Genomic DNA, 24,887 nt, shown 5'->3' on the forward strand with positions numbered 1-24,887 from the left:
GTAGCAAAAACAGATTCCTCTGAAATTACGATGTTAAATGCACAAACACAAAAATCAATCAAATCAATCGATCAAATCCAGGATATTGGAGTCTATGTAAACGTCCTGTATGTTACGTCTGTTGTCAGCCATGTTGTTGTCGTGTCGTACCGTTCTCCTCCATGCGGATCCTCTTGCAGGGATTCTCGTCCAGGTCGTCGTCCGACATCTCCATCTCCTCCTCCCGTCTGATGCCCATGATCTCCTCGCTGTGAGCGTTCCTCAGCTCCTGAAACACCACAACACACACACACAGTGACAGTGACAGTGTCCTCAGAGATAAAACACACACCTACAGACTCACACACCTACACACACAGCTCATCGAGCACGAGGACGGAGCCATATTTACCGTGGGGTAGTGGGGTGTAAAATGTGGGGATCATGCAAAATGGTCTTTTAACTGTTTGTTTGCAGTGAACCGGCCCGGGGCTGTGTGAGGTTCTAGTTTATCAGCTCAGAACATGAAACCAACATTTCTGTTCTCAGTCGAGGTGACGCTCACATTCTGCCTCTGGAGCCTCGGAGAACAGACTTTATATTAAAAAATACATACACAGCCAGACATGGTGTTAAGGGAATAGTTCACCCAAAATTCAAATTTCACTCGTTATCTCCTCCCCCTCATGTGGACTAAGGGCTGGGAGAAGTTTCAGAGTCCTCCGTGGCTTCTCTGAGTTACAGGGGGTCTCGACGTAGCAGTGCATGTCCATATAACGGTTGCAAATGGATACCAACTGTCTTCGTAACAAAAAGACACACCAAAAAACATCCAAATACCTCCATGCTGCTCGTATGTAATGTCCCTCTTGTATTGAAGCCCCGAAATGCGAAATTGTCCCGGAAAAAATTAAATAAGTCTATATTTCAAGCTTGTTTGTAGCAGAAGCTTCTCGAAGCTCCTCTTCCCGGTTCATCCAAATTTGACGAACTGGGAAGAGGAGCTTCCGCTACAAAACAAGCTTGAAATATAGACTTATTTAATTTTTTTCGGGACAATTTCGCATTTCGGGGCTTCAATACAAGACGGACATTACATACGAGCAGCATGGAGGTATTTGGATGTTTTTTGGTGTGTCTTTTTGTTACGAAGACAGTTGGTATCCATTTGCAACCGTCATATGGACATGCACTGCTACGCCGAGACCCCCTGTAAATTTCAATTTTGGGTGAACTATCCCTTTAATGTTGAGTGTTTCTCTGCTGCCAGGAAGCTCGTTCTAAATAATCAATGAATCATTTTGTCTAAAAAAAAAAAAAAAAGAGACATAAAATGAAATACCCGACGTTTAAAATTCTGCAGCCTTGTTGTTTACAAGGGCATCAATATCTAGATCTATTTTTGCTCCATGTTTCCTCTCTCAGCTCCTCTCTGGAGTTCTAGTAGCAACAGGTCGGTGTCAGCCAATCAGAAGAGAGGAGGAGGCTCTGAGCCTCTCTTCTGATTGGAGTGACTGTTTTCTGAAGTGATCCAATTAAAAACAGAGCAGATTTCATAATAAAACACTCAGAGAAACTAAAATCCTGCAAAGTTGTTGGATGGTGTCATCCAGGTGGTGAGGGGGCGGGGCTTAGTTGTGACATCACAAAGTGACAGGAAGTCCTGACGGCTGGTTTTAAGGCTCAGTTTCTGAATACAGGCTGTGTGCATTTCTCTGTGGACTGAGGCTTTGATATTTTCACAGTATTAATATAGAACCTAGAGCTGCTTTATAATCACACTACACATGGACCAGGGTCTCTGCAGGTTTCACCAGCTCAAATTTAAGACTTTTTAAGACCATTTTGGATGAAATTTAAGACCTATCATGACAAATGAAAAATGTACAAAAGAAATGCGGACTCACAAAATTAGAAATTGATTGAAATACAGTATATAAGTTGCGTGTTAGACTTGTTTGTAGTTGAAAATACATTCAATAAAGCACAATGAAGTGTTGCAGGAGCATTTTATTGAGCATTTGCGGTAGCGATTTTTTTTGTGTGTGATTTTCCCGGTTCGCACATGTATTTTTTTAGGGGCAAATGCGAGTGAGTGGTGGGCATAAGAAAATTTAAGACCTGTTTAAAATTATTTAAGATTTGAACACAATAATTCAACAAATTTAAGACATTTTAAGGCCTAAAATTTAGATTTTCAAATTTCAGACCCCGCGGATACCCTGTGGACATCTACCTTTATACTGAAGGAGCTTTAATACAAACATCTACCTTTACACCATATGGAGCTTTAACGATAGTGGCTGATTAATCTTTGATTGGTCTACGAGTTGTTTCAGATGTGAGTGGTCATTTCTTTTTAAAGCTGGGTGACATCACACTTCCTGTTGCTTCCTCCGTGACCGTGTGCGGAGACGGGAGCAGAGGGACGGAGCGTCCGCCGGCTGCAGCCTAATCACATCTCGTTATGGCTGCTGCCATATCCATTATCTCTTCATTTGTCAGCTGTGATGGTTTCACAGCAACACGTCTCGTCTGACAGAGTAATGTCCCGTCTCTGCAGCTCCGCCGGCGTCTCCACACACACACACACACACACACACACACACACACACACACACACACACACACACTCAGCAGCACAACCCAAGGCTGTTGCTATAGAGACATGAGTACATAGACTTACCATGGATACTAGCCGTTAGGGGAGGGGCTTTCACACCGCGGGACTGTGGCAATAACATGAACTGTGCTTCACACTCACTCACACACACGCACACTCACACACAGCTCCAATCCACTATGGCAAGCCATTTTAACATTTAAAAGCCAGACTGGATGTGTGTTGTAGATATGTTTTACCTCTAGTCAAAAAGAACATTTCAGATATCTGCAACTACGTTCTTCCTAGGACAAATGACGTCACTTTTACTGTTGCCATTCATGTGCATGGGGTTTGTCATAACAGATACCTACAATTCAGTTGCAGATATCCACTATGTGAATTACAGATATATGTAACTGGATTACAGCTAGTACGAATTCCAGTTTGAGATATCTACAATTTGATTCTGACTAATCATAATTCCAGTTCAAGATATCTTTAATTCATCTACATGTCCCTTTTTGGATATCTTAAATTAAGTTTTGACTAGGCGAAATGACGTTGTAGATTTCTGTAACTGGAATTATGACTAGTCAGAATCAAATTGTAGATATCTCAAACTGGAATTCGTACTAGTCGTAATTCAGTTACAGATATCTGTAATTCACATAGCGGATATCCGCAACTGAATTGTAGATATCTGTAATGACAAACCCCATACACATGAATGGCAAAAGTGACATCATTTGTCCTATAGAAAGAACGTAGTTGTGGATATCTGAAATCACAATTGTGGATAGGAAGAATGTAGTTGCGGATCTGAAATGTTCTTTTTGACTAGGCAAAACTGAATTACAGATATCTGGAATAAAAAATCCAACTATTCAAAATGTAATTACGACTAGTCAGAAAGACGTTGTTGATATCTACAATGTTAATTCTGGATAGTCAAACTTAGCTTTTAAATGTTAAATCTGCTTGCCATAATATAATCCACTGTGTGTTGTTGCTGTGCGGCCTTGACTGTCGCCTGAGATGACAATGTGCCCCCCCCCCCCCCCACATGCCCCTCCCTGCCTTAGAAAACACTTGTTTTGTTTTCTAGATTTGACTCAGGATATTAATAATTGATCAGAAGCTTAACCCTGACAATCACTGTTGCCATAGCAGCAGCGCCTCACACTTTGGAGGAGGAGGCGTCAGATCTGTACATCTCCGCTGCAGGGAAGACTAGTGTGTGTGTGTGTGTGTGTGTGTGTGTGATCCAGAAAAACAACAGCAGGGCCACTGACTACAACAGCTCGTCTGTCACTGTGTCTCCTGACAGCAGAGAGGAGGAGAGAGTCTCTGGGAGGGGGGATTTTGGAGGTTTGGGGGGGGGTAGAAAAAGAAGAAGGCTTTACCAACCTCACACTGTTTGCGCCAAATGTCTATGTTCTTGCGCTGTGCTTTTGAGAAATGGTCCCACGCCTTTTGCCTGGTGGCGGCGGAGAAAACGCCGGTGATCTGCTCGACTTTGGGGGTGAACAAGGAAGAAGAGGAGGAGGGGGAGGAAGAGGAGGAGGAGGAGGGATGGGGGAGGAGGGTCAAGACAAAACAAGCTGTTTATGTAGCATTGCAGCACTGACTGAGGCTGGAGCAGCAGACAGGAGAGAGACACACTGACCACAGGTGTGTGTCGGTGTGTGTGTGTTGGGGGCCGAGAGGTGTTGTCATGTGCTCAGGTCGAACTCCATATTGTCATGTCTTACTCTGTCGCCCACAGCTACATATGAAAACAACACATTTGCAGACGGAATGTGAAAAACCATAAAACAAAATGAGAGAATAATGTCAGAACATTGTTCTATTGTTTATTGTTACGGACCTCAAATGAATGGTTCATACGGCCCGAAACACATCAAAGAAAACATCAGAAACAACTGTTGCCACCAAATAATAACAAAAGTTCATTGATTCAAAACAAACAAATACTCAAGAAAGCAACAAACCGAATGGGTTGGATTGTTCCCGGCCAAAACAAACAAAAGAGAGGGGAACACTGAGCCAGCCAGCGGCCGTCGTACCCAGTGTTCTCCCCCGAAACTAAGACTACCTAACCAATCACTAAACCTAAGTGAAAGAAAAGGGGGAAACCGAAAACAGGACTACCGGGAACCTCCAAACGTTTATAATGTTTTAAAAATCAAGAGTCAGGACTGGGTATGGCCAGAGTAGGGACAGGGTAAGGACAGAGACATGACTGGGTAAGGCCAGAGGCATGACAGGGTAAAGACAGAGACATGACAGGGTAAGGCCAGAGTAAGGACAAGATAAGGCCAGAGTAAGGACAAGGTAAGGCCAGAGTAAGGACAAGATAAGGCCAGAGTAAGGACAAGGTAAGGCCAGAGTAAGGCCAGAGTAAGGACAAGGTAAGGCCAGAGTAAGGACAAAGTAAGGCCAGAGTAAGGACAAGGTAAGGCCAGAGTAAGGACATGGTAAGGCCAGAGTAAGGACAGAGTAAGGCCAGAGTAAGGACAAGGTAAGGCCAGAGTAAGGACAAGGTAAGGCCAGAGTAAGGACAAGGTAAGGCCAGAGTAAGGCCAGAGTAAGGACAAGGTAAGGCCAGAGTAAGGCCAGAGTAAGGACAAGGTAAGTCCAGAGTAAGGACAAGGTAAGGCCAGAGTAAGGCCAGAGTAAGGACAAGGTAAGGCCAGAGTAAGGACATGGTAAGGCCAGAGAAAGACAGAGTAAGGACAAGGTAAGGCCAGAGTAAGGACGAGGTAAGGCCAGAGTAAGGCCAGAGTAAGGACAAGGTAAGGCCAGAGTAAGGACAGAGTAAGGCCAGAGTACGGACAAGGTAAGGCCAGAGTAAGGACAAGGTAAGGCCAGAGTAAGGCCAGAGTAAGGACAAGGTAAGGCCAGAGTAAGGACAAGGTAAGGCCAGAGTAAGGCCAGAGTAAGGACAAGGTAAGGCCAGAGTAAGGACAAGGTAAGGCCAGAGTAAGGACAAGGTAAGGCCAGAGTAAGGACAAGGTAAGGCCAGAGACAGGACAAGGTAAGGCCAGAGACAGGACAGGGTAAGGACAGAGACAGGGCAGAGTAAGGCCAGAGACAGGACAGGGTAAGGCCAGAGACAGGACAAGGTAAGGCCAGAGTAAGGACAAGGTAAGGCCAGAGACAGGACAGGGTAAGGCCAGAGTAAGGATAGAGTAAGGCCAGAGTAAGGACAAGGTAAGGCCAGAGACAGGACAGGGTAAGGCCAGAGTCAGGACAGGGTAAGGCCAGAGACAGGACAGGGTAAGGCCATGGTAATGCCAGATAAAGGCCGGAGTCATGGCAGGGAAAGACCAGAGTAATGCCAGAGTCAGGGCAAGGTAAGGCCGGAGTTGGACTAGCCTCGTAAACCAGCCTCTCGCGGAAATGCATTTCATTTCATTTCGACGGAGAGTCTGGCCTCATTCCCCCTGTAAGCGTTTGGCCTGAAGCCCTCAGAAGGTCGAGCCAATCAGTGTCGCCGCTGTGATTGACACAGACCAACTGGTGCAAAGCCCCATCACTTGTTGATTGGCTGAATGGAGTTGTCTGTCAATGCTACTACTCCCGCCCACCCCAAACGCTTACAGGGGGAATGAGGCCAGACTCTCTGAGAAATGAAATTAAATGCATTTCCGCGAGAGGCTGGTTTACGAGGCTAGAGTTGGACCAGAGTTGGACCGGAGTTGGACCGGAGTCGGGGCAACTGAGCAGCTGACGCCATGGAGCCTGGATGAGCAGTAACAAACTCTTGTGGAGAAACTTAAACTTTAATCTGCAGAAGAAACAAAGCAGAATCCTGTCAAAAACCATCTTGACATGAGTCAAATTCAAAGTCAAACTTTATGTGACGTTAGTGAAATAGTCAGAGAGAACCTCATGTGTTTCTGTGAGAGGAACGTTGAGGGGAACCTGCAGTGCTTCCACCAAAGTGGACCAGGACTGAGACTGGAACAAAACTACGACCTACAGAACCAGACCTGTAGCACCACAGCAGGTTGATGTTCTGTCTGGACGGGTCAGTGATCAGCTGCTCTCTCCTGTCCTCTGCTCTGTACTTACATCACCTGCAGCCTCCCTCCACAGGACTGATGACGGCAGCACGAGTCCAGAGTGGACCAGGTTCTACCAGAGTCGGTCCTGATGGGAGGAACTCTGGTCTCATGCTGCCGTTCAATGTGTCGCTCACTTCACTCATCAAACATTTTGCAAACAAGTCAAAGTTCATATATCAAGACATCCAGAGTCCAGACTGAGTCCAGACTAGAGCAAAAGAGAGTAACGACACCACCATTGACTCCCGTGGTAAGGGTTTTGCGCCCCGAGTGGCAGGATATGGGTATTGCAAAAGCCCCCAGAAAACCCATTCACTCCAATGTATGTGTGTTGCCCACTTGCTGGTAAATTGATGAAAACGGCCGTGTTTTTGTTTTTAGGTGTCTTGGTCATATCAAATTATACTTATAATAAGTTTATTAGAAAATGTAGAAACATTAAAGCAGAAGTAAGCGGAATATTTGTGTTAATATAAGTCTTAAATAGTTCTTTCTTCCGACAGCAATCACTTATAGAGTGTTTGGTCTGAAACACGGGTCTGTCAGTCACTCTGCTCTGCTGTAAGCCGAGGAGAAAACGTCTTGTATACTTCCTTGTATCCTACAACCTTTATCCAATGAAGAGAGAGAACGGCATAAAGGGGCGGTCCTCTCTGTGTGTGCAGCCAAGGGATGCGCGTGAATGTGGTGACGTAGGGACGAGGGCGGGGACTGCTAACTCCATCGGCTGACAGGAAGTTAGACAAAACCACTGGATCGCTTACTTCTACTTTAATGTAAACAACTGTTTTTTCTTGTGTTTTTAGCCTATGTGTTAATATTAATCTGTAAAGGATCCTCAATGATGCTATTAACGTGGGTGATCTATAAATGTCCTTAAATTATTGAAAACACCACACTGCTCATTCACCAACAATGCAGAGTTGTCAGTTCTTGGGCGCTTTTGCAAAACCCATATTCCGCCATCAGGAGGCGCTTCCATTGAACCAATGCGAGTCCAGACCGGAGTGAGTCCAGACTGTGACCAGACTGAGTCCAGACCCGTACTCACCTGACCCCCCATAGCTCCAGTGAACTCTGTGTGTCGTTGTTGAGCTGCGTCTCCCTGTGTCTCCACTCTGAGACATCTGGACCGGTCAGACCAGCTTCTCTGTCTCTACTGTTTCTACTGTCGTTGTCCAGCAGCGTCCTCACTCACTGAGTCCTTAAGTCTGAGTAAACCTTCTCACCTGATCTGACACTTATCACAATGATCGATGGTCTCCGTCTCCGTGGAAACGTGCGTCGCTCCTGTGTGAATAAGCGTGTTTAACGGTGAGTGCTGCTTAGTGCTTACACTGGGTGAGGATGGCCAGCAGGGCGTTCTTGAACAGCTCCTTGGCGCGCTCCATCTCCTCCTCGTGCTGCGCCTTCTCGCCCATCAGCCGCCGCACGTGGCCGTTGGCCGACTGGATCATGGAGTAGAAGTGGTTGGCGGTGCGGCGGTTCACCTCGCCGCGGTCGATCCACGTCAGCAGCACCGCCGTGGCCTCGCTGAACATGTGGTCGTCTGGGAGTCAGAGAGGTCACACAGGAAAACAACAGCGTTAACAGCAGAGATTCATTGACTTTGATGATTAAAGGTCCAGTGTGTAAAATGGAGGTAAAACCAAGGGGGCAGTTGTCGGTCTGAGAAGTGAAGTCACTTCCGTGTTCAAAAAACTGCAATCCCCTGGGCTTCCTCTGGGGGCTGGTGTCAGAAAGCAGCATTCTCCAAAGACCCCCATGTTACAGTAAAATTGCCAACTTTACATCCTCAATAAACATGTTAAAGGGACAACTAGGAGTTTTGGAAAAGCGAAGTGTCTTCACACTACATTTATGAGCCTCCGCACCGTTAAATTCTTTGACCGGCGCAAGACAGACTCATGTTTTCATTCATCAAGAATTAAAGTCAGAGGTTGGAAGACGATCACATACCGTCGTAGTTCCCACCATAAACGGAGATTCGGCGGCGTTATTCTCATGACTCGCCACGAAACCGAAAGTAAAGAAACGCTGGTCGGCTCGCCCAGCATTTCCACCACCACTAATAATAACAAAATAACCATAGAGACAAAACCATAGATTTATCTAAAATGGACCATTAACAAGTGGTAACGTAGATTCATCCACATTAATATGAGACTTTTTTATTGTCGCAGAATTTTTCGTTCTGCCGATGGAGAAACTCCTCGTTGTCCCTTTAAGCTCTTGAAACGTGCTCTCTGATTGGCTGGATTCAGGCTGCCGTACAAACATGGCGGTGCAAGATGGCGACGCTTTCTAAAGCAAGACCCTTGCTATATGTAGATATAAAAGAAGAATTATAAGGCAACGAAAACCAAACACATTTGATTTTATAGCAATTATACACTTATACAGATATATTCATGGGTAGTAGATTCAGATTTTACCAATAAACCTGGACAATTATTACACACTTTAATGATCCAACTCACAACAATTAGACTTGAGTTTTTATATTTTATTCAGGTCTAACCCTAACACAGACATGTTGTGTGAAGAGCAGCCAATCAACAGCTGGATTAGCTCTTGGCCTCCACATGTTTGGTGCTGATTGGCTGACGGGTGTATTTGATCAGTTTGATTCTCGTGAAAACATGCCGTCCTTATCAAAGTTCCTCACAGTTCGACATTAAACTTAAAGTTTCTGGTTCTGTGACGATGAAGGTCACAAATCCGTGAACATAAAAACCTCTCAGGGGGAGTCGACTATACGATTCCCACGGTGCATTTAAGCGACAAACATCCAATGACATAAACTCTCCTCCATCCATGCAGACCTTCAGACTGACTCGTCTCCTCCTCTAACGTTCAGTTAAACAAACAGAGAGGATTCAACCCTCCTGTGGGGCGTTCGCTGCTCACGCCTCCGTGACTTAACATCACAGCCACCGAGCACAAAAGGCATTTTTGATTTTCGACTTTTCAACCAAAACCCTCGGTCTCAGTCATAAAGAGCGTGGCGCCTCGGCGGGCCTCCCCCCATTTAAATAATAATTGAACGGCGGCGGGAGCAGCAGCGGCGGCGGCGTCACGGACGACGGCAGAACAGAGTGAATTAGAGAGCATTTAATGAGCTCAATACCCGCTGCAACACAACCTGTAAGAAGACACTTTCCCCGCTCTGATAAAGCCCCATTCACACGCAGCAGCAGATTACAGTCACATTAGAGCCAGCACAATGAGGCTGCTGAACGCACCCCACTCAGGAAGAATGGAGTTTATTCCTCCGCTGTTAGAGGAGAAGAATTCAAACGCTGCCTCAGACACAAAACAGACAGGAAACAGCTTGTTTATGCAGCAGGTGGAGGGGGGAGAGGGGTGGGGGGGGGGGGGGCGTTCAATACAACAACATGGAGGAGGAGGAGACAGGAAGAGATGAGCTGCTGCTGCTGCTGCTTAAAGAGTAAAGGAGGTTATATTATAGAAACAGCTGTTTATCTACAGGTGAGGACACATCCATCACCTCCATGTCATCCCTCTCAGTGCAAGGTAGATACACACCTATGGAATTCTTTACCATCAGAAATGAAATCCCAAACAGAACTAAAGAGGTTTAGTGTTAAAGTTAAACACTGGCTTAAGCAGCAGCAGGAATGTGAACATTAATTTCTCTCAAGTCATTGTCAATACAACACTTGCAATTGCCTTGCCTTGCCAAAGTAGCTGAAGCCAGACGTCTTGTCTGCATCACATTTTACATTTTCTGTGGCAATGTTGCATGTATCGTCCCTGTTAAATAAACATTAAAATAAAAAATAACTCCTAAACCTCCACATCTCCACAGCTACAGTGGACAGGCTGCAATGCATGATGGTCTAACTCGTCGGTCTGAGAACAAACACTGTCTTTGTTTCTCTGTTTCTTCTCCTTCTTTCTCTTCTTCTCGGTGAAACAGTTTCTGTGATGTGTTGCCTGGCAACAGGTGACTAACGAAGCTACCGTGCTGTAGGTGGAGGAGAAGGTGGTGCTGGTTTGAGGAGATCACTCAGCTCCATGTGTCCCTTGTCTCCAGCTCCAGAGTCCTAGTTCTGGTTAAATCGCAGCCAGGGATCAACCCGTTTCAAGTGTATAGCCTACATGACAGACAGATCTCTTTAGAAAAGGTTTAAACCACCCCCTTCAATCTGGTTGGAATTTCAACCAGTTTGGGGTAATTGAAACGGTTTGAGGTGTTTACATAAAGTATTTTCAATCGGTTTGGTCTCCCAAACCTTTCTGAAACCGATTGAAACTGTCCATGTAAACGTACCCAATGACTTGTAACTAGTTCCAGGGAGAATGGAGCATCTCTTGGCTGAAAACCAACCTTGTAAGATCAGAGCCTCCGACCCGGTGTCCCAGCTCTCGTCTCCATGGCGACACCGCCACACAAATATTTGTTCTGAGACTGAAGAACATTACTTTTTTAGTCAGTGTACTGTATATGTTCAAATTAGGGCCAATGGCGTGAATTTGTTGGAATGTTGTTGAGAAAATTCTGGGAAAAATACTTTTTTTTTTTTTTGAAAAAAGTGATTTTGAAATTTTCAACAACAAAAAAAAAAATAAATAAATAAATAAATTCTACAAAAAAGTGATAACCCCCCCCCCCAAAAAAAAAAAAAAACCAAAACATTTAAAAAATATTCTAGAAAAAAGTGTTAAAAAAATAAATAAATAAAAAATTCTACAAAAAAGTGGTAAGATTTCTGAAAAAAAAAGTTAAAAGAAAAATCTATAAATCTTTAAAAGTGTTTTAAAAAAAAAAAAGTTAAATATTAAAAAGTTAAAAGAAAAATCTAGAAATAGTGGTTACATTTCATTTCAAAAAATGTAAAAAAAAAAAACAAAACAACAAAAACAAAACAAAAACAAATGCACATGGAGGAGAGGAGGGTTAGAGACACAGAGGAGGAGAGACCAGACCTGGAGAGGTCAGGTTTAAATAAAAGAGGAGAAACTGACTCTGGATCAGATCATGTGACTGAAGTTTAACACACACTGACCTTTGAGCCTGTCTGCCAGCAGCGCGGCCTCGTGCTCGGTGTAGTGCACGATGGGCGGAGGAGAGGGCGGTCTGAGCCGGTCCTCGTGCACCTTGCGGCGGTGTCGCTCCTCTCTGGCGAACAGCCGCTGTTGACACTCCCACTCGTACAGGTCGTCTCTGGCCTGGGCAAAGTCCACGTGGATCCGCCCAGAGTCCTTCTTATCGGTGCTGGACCCGATCCGCATCCGGTAGCCTGCAGGACCAGGACCAGCTCCGTCAGTATTGAACAGAGCTGGTGCAACGTATTGAACTTGCATAACTTCTGAATAAAATAAAAAGCATAACTTTTCAAAAGCATTGTGTCCCATCTGATGTGATAAGCAAAACTACCTCTTGAATTTATAATTAAAGTGTAAAGGCCCACACTGCACCCACTCAGATTCAAAGAGGAAAATCACATCCCTATTATTGTCACCTGAACTGAGCATTAAGAAATTAAATTAACCAAAATTACACTGCAAAAACTCAAAATCTTACCAAGAATATTTGTCTTGTTTCTAGTCAAAAATGTAATTTCTAGTCAAAACAAATCTCATTCTACTTAAAATAAGACTCATCACATAAAAAGCAGCTTGATTTTAGACACGTTTTACTTCTTTCAAGCAGATTTTCACTTGAAATAAGTAGAAAAATCTGATAGAAAGTTTTTCTTTCTTATTACAAGCACAAAAAACTTGCTTTCACTGGCAGATTTTTCTACTTATTTCAATTGAAAATTAGTTCGAAACAAGTGAAATTATCTAAAAACAAGTTAATTTTTAGGTGATGAGTCTCATTTTTTAGTAGAAAGAGATTAGTTTTGACTAGAAATGAGACATGTTGACAAGAAATAAGACAAATATTCTTGGAAAGATTTTGAGTTTTTGCAGTGTACTTCATGTGAATCAGGTCTCCCATTGAAGCTATGGAAAGCTTATTGAGGGAGCCTGGATACAGGATTTTTAATCTTCTTTTTTCTCCAGTAATTAGGTGTTTTTTCCTGGTATCATACGTATGCCGAGGACCGCAAACCGGAACAAACTCACATAGTCTAGGGTTGGTTTTATGGATGATTTGATGCATCACACAGGCATTATGAAATGAAATAATTTCAGTTAACCGGAGGAGACCGATGCAATCACTGCAAAAACTCTTACCAAAATCTTACCATGAATATTTGTCTTATTTCTAGTCAAAACAAATCTCATTATACCTAAAATATGTATATTTATACATATACACACATAGTTATACATAAAAAAGTAGCTTGTTTTTAGACACTTTTGACTTATTTCAAGTCTATTTTCATTTGAAATAAGTAGGAAAATCTGACAGTGGAGCAAGTTTTTCTTTCTTATTACAAGCACAAAAAACTTGCTTTCACTGGCAGATTTTTCTACTTATTTCAAGTGAAAATTAGTTAGTTAAAAACAAGTTAATTTTTAGGTGATGAGTCTTATTTAAACTGGAAAGAGATTAGTTTTGACTAGAAATGAGACATTTTGACAATAAATAAGACAAATATTCTTGGAAAGATGTAGAGTTTTTGCAGTGATGAACTAGCGGTCTTGTGGGGGCATTGTACTCGGACCACGACACAGCTGGAATAATCTTCTTCTGAAGGTTTTCTGATCTTTTCCGATAGCTCGGGTGGGTGTTGCAGTCGTCACCTGACAGGTAGATGGCCTTGTCCACCATGAACTCCTCGCTGAAGCGGATGTGGCAGAAGTTCTTCTTGCTCTTGCGGACGGCCGTCACCTCGCCGCACTGCTCGAACACTTCCCTGACGGTCTCCTCGGTGGCGTTCTCCGGCAGCCCCCCCACGAACACCGTCTTACAGCCGGGGGGGCGCTCCCTGGTGGAGGGGGGGGGCAGGTCTGACGCACAGGGATGACATCATCATCAACATCATCGTTATAGTGATTAGATAGTTGCAAAATTCCACATACATAAAATAAAACCAAGTTTTCCAAAGGTCGATCTTTCTTTCCTGTTTGAATGTATTAAAACACTGTAAAAACTCAACATCTTTCCAAGAATATTTGTCTTATTTCTTGTCAAAATGTCTAATTTCTAGTCAAAACTAATCTCTTTCCACTTAAAATAAGACTAATCACCTAAAAATTAACTTGTTTTTAGATCATTTTCACTTTTTTCAAACAAATTTTCACTCGAAATAAGTAGAAAAATCTGCCAGTGAAAACATGTTTTTTGTGCTTGTATTAAGGAAGAAAAACTTCAGCTCCACTTCAGCTCCACTGTCAGATTTTTTCTACTTATTCCAAGTGAAAATCTGCTTGAAAGAAGTAAAAAGTGTCTAAAAACAAGCTACTTTTAATATGATGTGTCTTATTTTAAGTGGAAAGAGATTTGTTTTGACTAGAAATGACATTTTGACTAGAAATAAGACAAATATTCTTGGTAAGACACTTGAGTTTTTGCAGTGAAGAATTGATAATAACAAATGTATACACACTGTTAACATAATTGAAGAAATATTTGGAGAAATGTAATATCTCTTGCCCCTTTCTTCCTTATTTTTATTTAATTTCATTTATCAGTATTATTATGTTTATGTTACTTATGTAATGACTTACGCACTTCATCCACTTTATGTCTCATACTGTATTTGTTTATTATTTTCTTGATGCCAGACTTTTTGTATTGTCCATGGTCAATGTTCTGACTGTGATTGGAATGTTTAAATAAAGTTTTGAAAAAAAAAGTGATTAGATAGTTATAGTGATATTCTGGACCTGTGATTACACTCTGAGTTAAGTATGTCTCAGTTTAAGAAAATGTTTAAAAAAGAAAAAATAAGCGGCTACAAAAAAGAAGAAGGAGAAAGAGAAAAAGAAAAGAAAAGAAGAAAAGATAGATAGATGAACTGTGTCCATTGCTATTTTCCTTGTTTGTTTACTTGTTATTATTATATGTTTCATCATCTTTCATTTTTTCCCTTTTCATTCATGGTGACTTAGTGTAGCTACATTATGTAAATATGTGCAACCGTGTGTATGTAAGTATGTAAACCATGAATGGAATAAATCAAAATGAAAATGAAATGACTTTGTAATTCACTGCTTGAATTATGTAACATTTGGTTTCACAGTTAGATAACAATCTTATCATATTGCTCACCAGGTTTTATATTCACAAATGTAAAGTATTAAAAGTGAAAACCTCTTTCTGTGTCTTTAAAAAAGAGATCAAATCCTATATTAAATCAATAACCACCTCTTGCAACACAAAAGCTACAATCATTTTAATACACAGTTTTTTTTCTTCATGTTTTGCACCATTTTCATCTTATTTCTGTTCTGTATCTGTCATACCCCTGAGGTTATACATTTATGTAATTTGTTCTTTTCCTTGATGTTGTTCTGTCATGTGCCCTTACCTCAGAACAAATAAAGTTTATTAGATTAAATACATAAAAAAAAAATAGTTATAGTTATAGTTATGTTTTTGTGTGTTTTTGTGTGTGTTTTGTGTGTGTTTTGTGTGTGTGTGTGTCTCACTGGGGTTCTGGGGGAACAGCGTGCAGCTCTTGCAGTGGATGATCTCCTTGACGACGGGCATGTCTGGTGGGACGGGAGGGGGCGGGACCAGGCTGATTCCCGCCATCATGGGGTTGATGGGCGCAAGGAGGCCGAGGGCGGGGTCGAACCTCTGGATGCACAGAGAGTCTGAGGACACACACACACACACACACACACACACACACACACACAGCTCTGTCAACACACCATCATCACTCAGTCAGAGGCCTGGGGGGCGGGGCCTTTCTGACTGACAGGTGATTGGCTAGCTCATGTAAACATCAATCTGATAATTCTACTGTTAATTTAGTTACGTTAGCACTAATAAGCAGCTATCAGTGTAAACTCACCATGTCTGGCTGGTTAGCTTAGCTCTAGCTTTGGGTTAGCCTTTGAGCAGAAAGCTGGTGAGGACATACGTCATGTTACCACGGTGTTAGGTACCTATTTGGGAGGCTGCACCATTTTGAATTTACAAGCTGACAGCAGTCTTGATTTATACAGCCCCTGACTTTTCCACTTTTTTTTTCTTAGACTACGTATGTATGATAATTTTTTATTTAGCCTATTTTGTTGTGATGCTAATGCAGCATTACTATGAGTATTAGTCAGGGTCTTATGCAGAATAATTCAGTCATACACTGCAAAAATTCAAAATCTTACCAAGAATATTTGTCTTATTTCTAGTCAAAATGTCATTTCTAGTCAAAATAAATCTAATTCTACTTAAAATAAGACTCATCACATTTAAAAAGTAGCTTGTTTTTAGACACTTTTTAATTTTTTCAAGCAAATCTTCCACTTTAAATAAGTAGAAAAATCTGACAGTGGATCAAGTTTTTCTTTCTTATTACAAGCACAAAAAACTGCTTTCACTGGCAGATTTTTCTACTTATTTTAAGTGAAAATTAGTTTGAAACAAGTGAAAATGATCTAAAAACAAGTTCATTTTAGGTGATGAGTCTTATTTAAAGTGGAAAGAGATTAGTTTTGACTAGACATTAGACATTTTGACAAGAAATAAGACAAATATTCTTGGAAAGATTTTGAGTTTTTGCAGTGTACAAAGATTAGACTACTGGGATTTTTTGTGGGCCCTAGTACTGGGCGCTGGGCCCCTAGAATTATCATCACCTTTCTCCCCTATACAACGGCCCTGGGTGGCAGCGAAAGGAAGGGGTCCTTACAGGGAATTTGAACTAAATGTGACTGCTAAGCAAAGGTATTTGGAGAAGATCTATTAGGCCTACCGATATAAACCCCTACGAGCTTCCTGCGGCCAACTGGTGCAAGGACCTTGACGCGCTGCCACCCTGATTTCCCTCCAATCTTTCCATTTCGGAAAACCAAAAAAAAAAAAAAACGCACCCCCCCCCCATTGTCTCTACGTTTGTTATTCCAATTGTGGGAGAAACCAGAACAGTTCTTTATGCAGCAGACATCTCATCTAGATTAGGATAGATTAGAACCAAAACAATGAACGCAACAAGATGCGACACTTAAAAACCAAAGTTTCTCTTTGCGTCGGGTGGTTCTTCTCCTCCACGTCGTGTTTTAAATCTGTTTAACACAACTACTCGTTAATTATCCTTCATGTAGTCAACACAGCAGCTCACTGTCTGATCACTGTCCTTTACTTCATTTACTGAACATAGACATAGATAGATAGATATACAAAAGAGAATAGATATAAAAACGAAAAATTGAACACGACCTCTCTGTGTTGATGCTGTAAAACGACTTCATGTTGAGTCACTGACCTCGTTAGCCACCAGCTAATTAGCTAAGTCTTAGGTTAATTATCTGGGAGTTAGGGGGCGGAGTCAGACGCTGCCTATATGACGACAGTAAAGCAGCTCATTCTGAGCTTCAGAAACCTCACAGAGACGACGGCCATCGTTGCTTACAGTGAGAGGGAGAGAGGAGGAAGGAGGAGGAAGGAGGAGAAACTGGCTCTGATAAATCACACGGCAGAAAAAAGCAGAGAGAGAGAAGCAGCCAAAAAACACAGAGGAGAGAAATGAAGCTTCACTATCTGCAGATAAGAGAAGACAAAATGGAGACTGGATCTGTGAGAGGGGGAGAAAATATCATCTCAGTCGGCTAATGGGAAACATGGAGGGAGGAGGGAGAGAGGGGGAGTAGGGGAGGGGGAGGAGGAGAAAATGTCTGTTCTCCGGGACAAAGAGGAAGTGAGAGAGAAGGAGGAAGATAAACAGAGAGAGGACGGAGGCGACAGCAGCAATGTTTCAGCTGTCGGCGGGAAAATAGAGCGGGCAGGTCGGAGCTAGGGGGCGGGGCCAGCACTGCAACAACAAGAGAAACCACACGTCAGCACAAAACACACACACACACACACACACACACACACACACACACACACACACACACACACACCTCTGCCCACAGAGCCACAGCCAGCAGGACTGAGGTGACTGGAATCACAGAGAGGACGACGACGCTGCAACAGACAGATGTTGTTTCTGCTGCTGCAGCTGGAACAGTCGGTCCGATGTTCTGGTTTTTACGTTGTGCGACACTGAGCGTTTTCCTGCCGTTACCGTAGCGTTGTTGCAAAGTGATCAAAGCTTCTGTCACCTTGCAACCATGAAACATGCAACTTTCTAAGTCTGTTGGTTGTAGCAGTTGAACCGTTAAAGGGACAACAAGGAGTTTCTCCATCGGCAGAACGAAAAATTCCGCGACAATAAAAAAGTCTCATATTAATGTGGATGAATCTACGTTACCACTTGTTAATGGTCCATTTTAGATAAATCTATGGTTTTGTCTCTATGGTTATTTTGTTATTATTAGTGGTGGTGGAAATGCTGGGCGAGCCGACCAGCGTTTCTTTACTTTCGGTTTCGTGGCGAGTCATGAGAATAACGCCGCCGAATCTCCGTTTATGGTGGGAACTACGACGGTATGTGATCGTCTTCCAACCTCTGACTTTAATTCTTGATGAATGAAAACATGAGTCTGTCTTGCGCCGGTCAAAGAATTTCACGGTGCGGAGGCTCATAAATGTAGTGTGGAAACACTTCACTTTTCCAAAACTCCTCGTTGTCCCTTTAAGGGGTGTTCACACCAAACGCGATGTCACAATGTTGCGCGTCGAGATTACATGTAAAGTCAATGCAAAAACGCGATTAGGCACGAATTCACGCCGGGTGACGCAATACACAATGCCACGAAAATCGCGTCAACGTGCGAGTTGAAAATGTTGAACTTTTGCGGCGACGTGGCGTGACGCTGTGTCGCGACAGCTTATCAGCGTTGAGATTCTCATTCTCATCTATACTGCTACTCACCGGAGACAGATGGACGGGCGCTCCGCAGCTGAAATGGAGCGCCTGTAGTTGGTGTCCGGCCTGTAGATCCTGGTGCAAACCCTAGCTAGCTAGTCCTCAAACTGAGCAACACTTGTACCGCTGGAAGCAGCCATGGTCCAGACGGAGCTCCTGTATGAGATGGTGGGACTCGCCGAGCTCTGTGGGCCTCTGCAGGATACCATGTACCCACAGAAGACAACGGCGTTTGGCCCTCAGACGTGTCTCAGACTTCCAGAGCAGGTACAGCGCAGCGATAGTTGTGATCTCAATGACGGTTGATGAGAGAAGAAGCAATGCTGTTGTTTAGTGGAAATGGGCGGGCTTGCGAAGGCGCGATGACGCAAATTTACACAAAATGGTCACGTGTCAAAACTCAAGCGACAGCGCAACAGATTCTCATTTGTCGCACGACAAAATCGCGTTCATCGTGTTTGGTGTGAACACCCCTTTACTGTTGTACCTTTTCTGTTATCTAATGGTCCTCTGTCTTTATGGACTTTTTATGTTAATAGTTGTATTGTTTTGGGGACTACGGATGTAATTTAGCACATGTGCTAAATCTGGTGTATTTACTGTGGGTACTCTAGTACTCACTGTCCATTAATATGCACTGTCCTGACTAAATAAACAAATAAAGTAAAGTAAAGGACAACGAGCAGTGACTTCGTCTGTGCTGCAATGCATCTTGGAATCAGTTGGATCAGAGGGTTTATGGAGCCAGATGGATGGACCTCCACTGAGCTTCTGGACTGAACTCCTCCCTGCAGATTCATATTGTTCTACATGAAACAAATGTGGTTCCTGTGCGTCGTCACGGTGACGTGATAACAGACATAAAACAGCAGAGAGAAGGAGGCCTGGCTCTCTCCACCGCAGATAAAACCAGGAAAACTCTCGGAGATAATCTCCCAGGATCCTCCGGGTCTGAGGAAAACTCATTAAAGCGCCGTGTGCGATAAACCAGCAGGTAAATCACAGAATCTGAGCTGCACATGCATCATCACCTGCTCCGGTCTGAGCCAGAACCAGAACCACCTGGACCAGAACCACCTGGACCAGAACGGAGCCTCCGCTGCCAGGACGCAGAGAGGAGAAGAAGAAGAAGAAACATGGAGGAGAAAGAAAACAGACGAGTGACAGACAGAGCCAAGACAGAGGAGACAGAGAGAGAGTTATCATTTCACTGTTTTCATCTGAACCAGGACAAAGTTTATCTGGAAACATCTGGATGTGGAGACAAGTCATCAGTCTGGTGTTCACACAGGGCTCAAACTGATCCTCATATACCTCTTATCCACCAAACTGGTTCCAGTGCTAGTTCGGTGCTTAACTGGTTCAACTCTGGTTCCTCCAAAGAACCACTTTGCTTTTCCACTGGTTAGGAGCCAAGTCAGAGCCACACTCCCCATCCAGGAGCTGCTCGGAAAACCCGGTCCGACCTGCGGGTGTTGAACACCGGACCCCGACGTGGAAGCATAGGCTTTTAATTAACGATAACACTCATTCTAAACCCGGCTGAAAAAAAAGAAGGAAAAAGCAGCTGTCTTCGCCGTAATCACCGCGACCGGTAACTACGTTTGACGGCGATATGTTTTGATCTGAGCGTTAGCTGCTGTTAGCCACCGCCTGTAGCTCAGCTAGTTAGCTGCTGTTAGCCACCGCCTGTAGCTCAGCTAGTTAGCTTCAACTGTGTTTATATCGATAAACAAACTTAATACGTAGCGATAACGTGTCTGTATATCTTAGCGCTGGTCTTGTTGCTAAGGTAACCCTGCCGCCAGCCCCTGGAAGAACCGGTTCTTAGCTCTGGCCCAGCAAGAAGTTGGTGTTGGTCTGGAACCAGTTTTAAGAACCAAGAACCGGTGCTTAGGCAGCGGAAAACCAAAGAACTGGTGCTAAGCAGGCACTGGCTCCGAACCAGCACCGGAACCAGCTCGGTGGAAAAGAGGTAATCATGAACCTGAACCTGGATCCAGACCAGGAACCAGGAACCAGGGAGATGTGGTAACTTCAACAACCAGTCTGGACCATCAGACCTGGACCATGGAGATCTGGAGTCTCCTGGTCTGAGGCCTCCAGGTTCTAGTCTCCCTTCACCAGGGGAGGTCTTCATGTGAGACCAGCTGCTGCTCAGCTCACTTGGTTCAGGACCACGTTGTCCTGAAGTCCAGATCCTCCAGACCTCAGTCTCATCCTGGATCTGTGGGATGAGCTGGAACAAGTCTGATCCACATCTGCAGGGTCTGCTACAGAGGTCCAGGTCCCAGAGACACTTGGACCTTCAGAAACTTTCTGGAGAGACCTTTAGGGTCATTCATAGTCATTCATAGACCTTCTGAGGACACAGAGACCACTGCAACTTTCAAAAACCTTCAGGGACCTTCAAAGACCCTGAGAGCCCTTTAAAGACCATCAGAGACCTTCAGAAGCTTTCAGAGACCTTTAGGGTCATTCATAGACCTTCATAGACCTTCTGAGGACACAGAGACCACAGGAACTTTCAAAAACCTTCAGGGACCTTTAAAGACCATCAGAGACCTTCAGAAGCTTTCAGAGAACACAGAGACCTTCAGAGACCTTCATAGTCTTTCTGAGACCACGGAGACCACTGCAACTTTCAAAAACCTTCAGGGACCTTCAAAGACCCTGAGAGCCCTTTAGAGGGCACAGGGACTTTCAAAAACCTTCAGGGACCTTTAAATAACATTAGAAACCTTCAGAAGCTTTCAGAGACCACGGAGACCACCACAGCTTTCAAAAACATTCAGGGACCTTCAAAGACCCTGAGAGCCCTTTAGAGGCCACAGGGACTTTCAAAAACCTTCAGAGTCCTTTCAAGAACGCAGTGACCTTCAGAGACTCTCAGAGACCACTGAAACCTACAGAGTTTCATGTGTTTGTGTGGTTTTTGGTTGAACTGGACCTTGAACCTCTTATTTCACTGTCCCAGTGTTTTATCATCTAAACGTTCCCACATGTGTTTTACAACAGAGGTGGAGTCTCCTCAGCATCACATCACCGCCGTTATAAAAACATGTCATCCTGTTAATATTTCCTCTGAGGTCCAGAGGAGGAGGCGTTTCTCCGTCCGTCCGTCCGTCTCCTCTCTGCTAAATCCATGCATTCAATTATTCTGGGCTTAACACACAAAAAAATCCTCAACAAATCTCTGCCGTGCTCATTTAATAAACCCCCACAATGCAGCGCTGATACAATGACGAACCCCCCACCGAGTCTGTATGTAGCAGAGAGACGCAGAAGCGGGAAGCTCAGACAAATCCCCACGACTCAGGAAAACAATTTGACAAACAGAGTCCGAGGTGAGAGGAAGCGGCGCCGCTCGGCTTACTGTCGTTATTGTTGGAAGAACAAGTGGAGCCGATGTCGGACCGAGACCAGGATCCACTCACAGGAGGATCCTATACCGAGACCAGAACAGAGGATTCATCAGATCCAGATGTTGGAGGTTCTGTTGAACCGTTTTCCAGCTGCAGTAAAGTGTCACAGTGCAGCCACACACACACACACACACACACACACACACACACACACACACACACACTGAGACACCAGTGATTCAGCAGCCTCACACACATCCAGACAGTTCAGTCACCTCAGGTCACATGACTCATTGGAGGGGAAAAGAAGATACACAACAAACCGAAGTGTCGCTGGCTGCTACTCACACTGTAAACAAAGATGGACGTCGCCTGTGGGGTCTGACTCCGCCCCCTAACTCCCAGATAATGGAGCCAAACGAAGGCTAATAGCCTACATTGTTTCTGCTAATCAGCTTGTCAATTAACTGACAGACTCCACCCACTGACTCCTATCCACCACTTTATTTTCCCATGATCCATTGCGTCACACCACAACGGAAGTCGGTTTTAGCAGCATTCTAGCGAGCGGCTAACTGGTAGCGTTAGCCACCGGTGTAGGCACCAAATGTGGGGGCTCCGGGCTGCCAAAACCGTTTTGACTAAATCTGATGTTTGTTAAGTCTATAAAACGAATTATTGAACAAACATTACTATTTCTGTATGCACGTTTTTGTAATTAGTCATGGTTATCGTAGTTGTTAGCTTTGCTGCTGCTGACAGCTAACAGAAGCAGCAAACTACGTCAGCTGTTAAAACCCTCCCGTTGTCAGACACGACATGAAACTACTCCAGTTAGCTCAGTCATGTTGGAACAAGGATATCCGCTGGAAAAAATATTTTTTCATGGACCGTTTATTGAGTTATTTAAGACATTGCTAACGGCTAACAGCTAACAGTTAGCCCAGCTAACGTTAATCTAAAATGTAATGAATGGAGTGTCATGGCGACACCCAGCGTCGTTCTCCAGAAAGTGGTGGATAGGTAATCCAAATATGTCAAAGAGGAGGGGCCTGTGCGGAGCATCAATAACTGTTTTAGCATACGCTCCCTCAAGCAAAGTTAGCACAGCAGGCTGTACAGCTCAGATGTTAATTCATTTGCTTACTATATTGCTAGTGAATGAGCTAAGCCAGGTTGTCTCCCAACCACCGGGCCGTGGATCATTTGGTACCAGGCCACAGAGAGAGAATGAAAAAATATTCAATTCAATTCCTTTTATTTGATGAAGAGGGTAGGCTACATTGTACATTGGTAAACTTTTTAAAATAAAATGTAAATGTACTCAATTCTAGCTAAAAACCTAATTTTCATTGACAGTCCCCCTATACTGAAATAGAAACAAGCAGGTTAAAGTATATATATATATATATATATATATATATATATATATATATATATATATATATATATATATATATATATATATATATATATATATATATATATATATATATATATATATAATATAATCATTTGTTTTGTATAATTTACACTTCTGGTCATTTTATTTTGGAAATGTAACCACTTCTGCCTGTGCATATTCCCAGCACTGAGAAATAGACAGGCAGGTCCACAAGCGTAAAAAAGTAAAAAACACACGTTGCCAGGAAAGACTAGATGACAGAAGACCTGACGAGTGCCAACAAAAAGGAAAACCAAGCGTCCTGTTTAAATTAGACCTTAGGTTCATTGCAGCAGGTGATTCACATGCTCCACTGTGTGTAATAAACTCTCCACCACTTCATCACTTCATAGAAAACTTATCCCTGCATTCTGGATTAAAGCAGAATATCCTGAGCACTGAAAACCTGCTTCCATTACAAACACATTATCTTTGTGAAGCCTCTGTGAGTTTTCTGCAGCGACAGCAGCAAAACGAGACGACAGAGCAAAGTGGACACAGGGAACAGATGACTGATTATATATTGTTATTGTATTATGATGAGTTGAAACAAAGGGCCGGTTGGCTGCAGGTTTTTGTTCCAACCAAGTAGCAGCAGCAGCAGACCTGACTCATTTAATCAGCTGATCTCAGTCTTCACACAGCCGATTGGTCAAAATGTGTTGCTCTTGGTTGGTTGGAACAAAAACCGGCTACCACAGCTCATTCCCTTTGTGGAGTTTGTTTCCCATCGCTGCTGTAAGCGCCCAGTGATCACACTGCAAAAACTCAAAATCTTACCAAAATATATTTGTCTTATTTCTAGTCAAAATGTCATTTCTAGTCAAAACAAATTTCATTCTACTTAAAATAAGACTCATCACATTAAAAGCAGCTTGTTTTTAGACACTTTTTACTTCTTTCAAGCAGATTTTCACTTGAAATAAGTAGAAAAATCTGATAGTGGAGCAAGTTTTTCTTTCTTATGACAAACACAAAAAACTTGCTTTCACTGGCAGATTTTTCTACTTATTTCAAGTGAAAATTAGTTTGAAATAAGTGAAAATGATCTAAAAACAAGTTCATTTTTATGTGATGAGTCTGATTTTCCCAAGAAATATACAAACATTCAGAAAATAAATCAACAACAACAATAGGAAAAAGCAACAACAAATAACAACAAAAAAGAAAGCAATGCAAGTGCCATTTTATAACACACACTCAGTCAAAGAAGTCAGAAATAAAAACATGGGTGTGTATAAATATAAAATAATTGTATTTAACTGAGTGAGTGTATGAGCATGTAAAGAGATAATGATCCAATGACAAATATACTGGAAAAGAAACTATTAGGAACTTTGATCTAACAGGTTTAAGCTTCAGTCTTAACTTAAAAGTATTGAGGGATGAAGATAATTCAACTACATGAAGATGAGAATTCCAAAGTATGGAGCCTCTGGAAGCAAAAGAAAACTGAGTGTGTGTAGTGCGGCAAAGAAAAAAAAGAAAAATCGAACCTGTTTTCAGATAATTTTCACTTGTTTC

General features: G+C 43.0%; 1 protein-coding gene across 1 annotated transcript in view; it reads right to left on the reverse strand.

Moving 5' to 3' along the window:
* The window catches only part of LOC146960060 (ecto-NOX disulfide-thiol exchanger 1-like), a 40,863-nt gene that overhangs the window by 13,859 nt on the left and 2,117 nt on the right, over nt 1-24,887 (reverse strand). Inside the window, exons 3-8 of the mRNA XM_085772661.1 lie at nt 15,229-15,396; nt 13,378-13,584; nt 11,688-11,921; nt 7,991-8,203; nt 3,992-4,098; nt 151-268 (exon numbers count right to left, since the gene is read on the reverse strand). Of these exons, the coding sequence (XP_085628787.1) occupies nt 151-268; nt 3,992-4,098; nt 7,991-8,203; nt 11,688-11,921; nt 13,378-13,584; nt 15,229-15,396 (1,047 nt within the window). The remainder of the gene's footprint in view (nt 1-150; nt 269-3,991; nt 4,099-7,990; nt 8,204-11,687; nt 11,922-13,377; nt 13,585-15,228; nt 15,397-24,887) is intronic.

This window comes from Trachurus japonicus, unplaced genomic scaffold (genome assembly GCF_045865225.1).
Source record: "Trachurus japonicus isolate A0001 unplaced genomic scaffold, Traja_1.0 AP030749.1".
Classification (NCBI taxonomy): domain Eukaryota; kingdom Metazoa; phylum Chordata; class Actinopteri; order Carangiformes; family Carangidae; genus Trachurus; species Trachurus japonicus.